This window comes from Microtus ochrogaster, linkage group LG1, assembly GCF_000317375.1.
Source record: "Microtus ochrogaster isolate Prairie Vole_2 linkage group LG1, MicOch1.0, whole genome shotgun sequence".
NCBI classification, from domain to species: domain Eukaryota; kingdom Metazoa; phylum Chordata; class Mammalia; order Rodentia; family Cricetidae; genus Microtus; species Microtus ochrogaster.
In genome coordinates this window covers 28,559,762-28,563,555 of record NC_022027.1, presented here as the reverse complement: position 1 = coordinate 28,563,555, position 3,794 = coordinate 28,559,762, and the positions used below count along the sequence as shown (strand labels likewise).

Genomic DNA, 3,794 nt, shown 5'->3' with positions numbered 1-3,794 from the left:
CTCCCTCTCTCTCTCTCTCTCTCTCTCTCTCTCTTTCTCTCGCTAATTAGATTCTTAGAATCTTCTGGAACGTGTTTGGTGATCCAGTACTCAGTATAGCCAAATTTGTATTTTTTTAATCTCTTGATTTTTGTAACTTTAATACTGCTACGTAAGAAGCGTTTTGTGTGTCCTCTGTTCAGTGAGTCGTGGATATATAAGGGCAGGTGCATGCCGTGTGAGAAGTCTAACCCTGTGGACCGCAGTGGAGACTAGGCTGGAGGGCCTGCCCACATGCAGCTTAAAGGCCAGAGGAAGGAGATACACAAACCTGGAGTGCATGACTGTAACAGAGCCAGGGGTTGGCCAGCAAATGGTGGCCTGTCCATCCAGTCTGTGTCTTTCTGTCTATCCTGTGAGTCAATGGTGGGCTTTTCTTTAAAAAAAAAATAGTGAAAAGGAAGCTGAAAGTATATCAGGACACCTGAAAATTATCTGATGTTTGAGTCATTGTCCATTAAAACAAGTAGCGTTATCAAGACACACTGACTTGATCAATTGTTGATGGCCGTCTGTGGCCACTTTTATATTGCAGAAGCAAAACCTTAAGCTGTCACGGTGACTGAGTCCTGCAGAATCTGAAATCCTCTCTGTATCATCTGCTCTTTCTCAGCAAAAGTCTGCTATCTTCTCTGAAATTGATAACTTGGGATTGGGGAGTGGCCATAGCCACTGGCAATCTGGTGACCGACCAGAAAGACTTTTCTCCCATGGGGACATTGAGCAGACACCACAGGAAATGGACACAAAATAGAAGAAGCAAGACTGGTAGCGCCTGAAGTCTGGGACTACTCTAACCTGCCTAGGGAGCCAGAAGAGGGCCCAGGCAGTGGTCCAGAGGCAGATCTGAGAACAGTTGCGAAGGCAGCGAACCCTTGGGTCCTTTGCTGCCAAGACCTGCTCCCAAGAAAATGTGGCCTAGGGAGGCCAGAACGCTGTCCCTGGCAGCTTCCGAGTCTCAAAGCCTATCACCCAGTCCTCTCTACCTGCCGTATGTAAAGACAATTAGCTCCTGACAGACGGCCCTCCGCTTTCTTATAGCCACTCTTCCTATATTTGACTTTCAGAAGGTTGGTACTTTTATACCAGTCCTTGTAAAACTACTCTTTATGCACTAAATTCACACTCACCCGACTGACACGTATTTGATCCAGCCCAAGGTGATGTTGTCTGCCTGATACCATCTTTATCTGTACCACCCAAAAGAGGAAGTTTGTGTACTCCATTGAACCTTCTCACACGGCAGCTTTAGAACTGACTTTATATAAATATATAATGCGCTCCCAATCCCTCTGATAAATCTGTGCTGAGGTCCTCACAGTCATCCACTATCAAGGATTGTCCCAGGGAGTGGTCAGTGTTACAGTTTCCGTGTTTCCTTCTAGACGGACCTGTGTATGTTCCCGCAGAAAAGGGATAAGACATTGAGGATGGGTGTGGATGGATGTTGCTATGGTTTATAAATAGATTTACCATCTTTTTATTCTTTTTGCCTCTGCTGTTTTTTGCTCGCTTGTTTTCACGTGCTGTAGTTTTAGATCGCACTCTGGAGCTGCGGGGCTCAGGCGGGGGGGGGTCTCTAGTCTCTCATTACCACTTCCTTTTAGCAACTCTGCTTTAGATCTTTTGCGCACAGGGCCTCTGGGTGAAAGTTTGTTCAGAGAACAAGATCACAGACCCAAAAGTTTGCAACAGTTGTCTGATATCCTGCCTCTGTTGCCTCGTAAAAAAAAGAAAGATGAAGAGCAGAACAACAAAGGTGTGCACAGTAGGGTTGTGAGGTTCTCCTCTCGGGTCCTTGCGTAGGCTCAGGAGGTAGACACCGTGGGGCACGGCCACGAGCTGAGTGTTTCGCTTCAGCCAGGTGCGCGGTAGACTTCAGTTGCCGGCTTGTTTTGTTGTGTAAGGGGGAAATGAAAGACCAGGTCTGACATGCAAAGGTGTAACTCACAGTGTGTCCCACCGTAGGTATGTTCTGGACGACCAGTACACAAGTTCCTCCGGTGCCAAGTTCCCTGTCAAGTGGTGTCCCCCGGAAGTGTTTAATTACAGCCGATTTAGCAGCAAGTCAGACGTCTGGTCATTTGGTAAGGTCCATGATGTGTTCTTCCTCTCCTTCCCTCTGAGGAGGAAGCAGACACATCATTGAGTAACCTTATCATTCTGTAGGTGTCCTAATGTGGGAAGTATTCACAGAAGGCAGGATGCCCTTCGAGAAGAACACCAATTACGAAGTGGTAACCATGGTTACTAGAGGCCACCGACTCCACCGGCCAAAGTTGGCATCCAAATATTTGTATGAGGTGATGCTGAGGTGTTGGCAGGAGGTATCTACTTCTTTGTGTTGTCTTGTGATCTGTAAAGCATCCAGCAGTTGGTCCAGTGGTGGGGGAAGGTCCTGTCCTCACAGCCTAGGGAGGCCACGCCTCCTGCACAGGGAGTTCAGACTCCAACAGGAAGTCAAATCTTTGTCTCCATTTAAGTATTGAAAAGAATCTGAAGAAATGGAGAAGTCAAGAGTTAGCTTAGTATACTCAGGCTGATGCCTCACTCCCAGATGGGAGCCCCTCCACAGACGGGCTTGGGAAAGCCTGGAGAAGTCGCTCTCCCGTGCAGCAGCCGTGGATTTGAAGCAACACTCTTTCTAGAGAAGGGTTCTTCTTTGATCTCAGTGTCTCCAGTTATCTTACTCAATCTCTGGAAGCATTGAAATGTCACCTCCATAAAGAGATTAAACACCAGAGAGACCCTTGGAAGACAGGCGTTCACATATATTGTGTATGGAGTTTTCAGAGTAACCCTTTGAGAGATAGACACTTGGACTGTGACCATTTGTTAGGAGACCGTGATGCTTGCCCAGGACCAGTTGCCCACAGAGCATCAGAACTCCACGGGGCACCAGAGCTGGGGCTCCCTGTCACTTGTTGTGATGCCTCCCACATGTACTGTTTGGGGTGGGCAGAGGCTGGTTGGGCAGGAAGCGGTACCAGAGAGAGCAACAGAAACAAAGGCAAGGATTTGGTTGTAAACATGGTGTGTGTACCCGAGGGTGGAGCTTAGTCTGATTTAACAAAGAGCCAGAGTGAGGCTTTCTGTGGGAAATGAGGTTAGGTGGCAAGGTGATGGCGGAGGGTCAGGTCGCAGAGGGCTTTCCAGATGAGTAAGACTTGATTTCTTAGGCACTGTGGAGCCTTAGTAGGTCCCTGAGCAGGTACAATGACAGCAGGGATCTAGCAGCCATGGGGATAGTTGGGGCATAGAAGGGCCAGCCTGTGTTTCCCCAATCCCTGAGTCTTGCCTATGTGGTGTTCCGTGGGATTTGAGCAAGGAGAGTTTTCTTGGGAATGGATTCTGAGGCTCACAGCTTCTCCCGGACTTTTTGTAGAAGCCAGAGGGAAGGCCTTCGTTTGAAGATTTGCTGCGTACGATAGATGAACTAGTTGAATGTGAAGAAACCTTTGGAAGATAAACGGTGACTCCGATTTCCAAGGCAAGAGGAAGAAATAGCATGCGGTGGGAACGTAATTCAGTTGGCACCTGGAAGCATTGACGGTTCTGCTTACAATGTGGGGACTCCAAAGCCTTTGCTTCTGGTCCAGCCCGAGCTCTGTGGCTGCTTTGTAGGCTGCAGAGATGGTGTCTTAGAGCTGGTGACTTGAAGATCTCACTTCGTTCATTACTCCAAGAGCTTGAGTGCCAACCATGCACCAGACACTGAGCCCTGGCCTTAGGGTTTGCCATGCCAACAGTGGACC

General features: G+C 48.3%; 1 protein-coding gene across 1 annotated transcript in view; it reads left to right on the top strand.

Moving 5' to 3' along the window:
* Positions 1-3,788, top strand: part of Tec (tec protein tyrosine kinase) — a 115,742-nt gene extending 111,954 nt beyond the window's left edge. Inside the window, exons 17-19 of the mRNA XM_013350764.2 lie at positions 2,008-2,126; positions 2,209-2,366; positions 3,425-3,788. Of these exons, the coding sequence (XP_013206218.1) occupies positions 2,008-2,126; positions 2,209-2,366; positions 3,425-3,508 (361 nt within the window). The 3' untranslated portion in view covers positions 3,509-3,788. The remainder of the gene's footprint in view (positions 1-2,007; positions 2,127-2,208; positions 2,367-3,424) is intronic.
* The last annotated feature ends 6 nt before the right edge of the window (positions 3,789-3,794 follow it).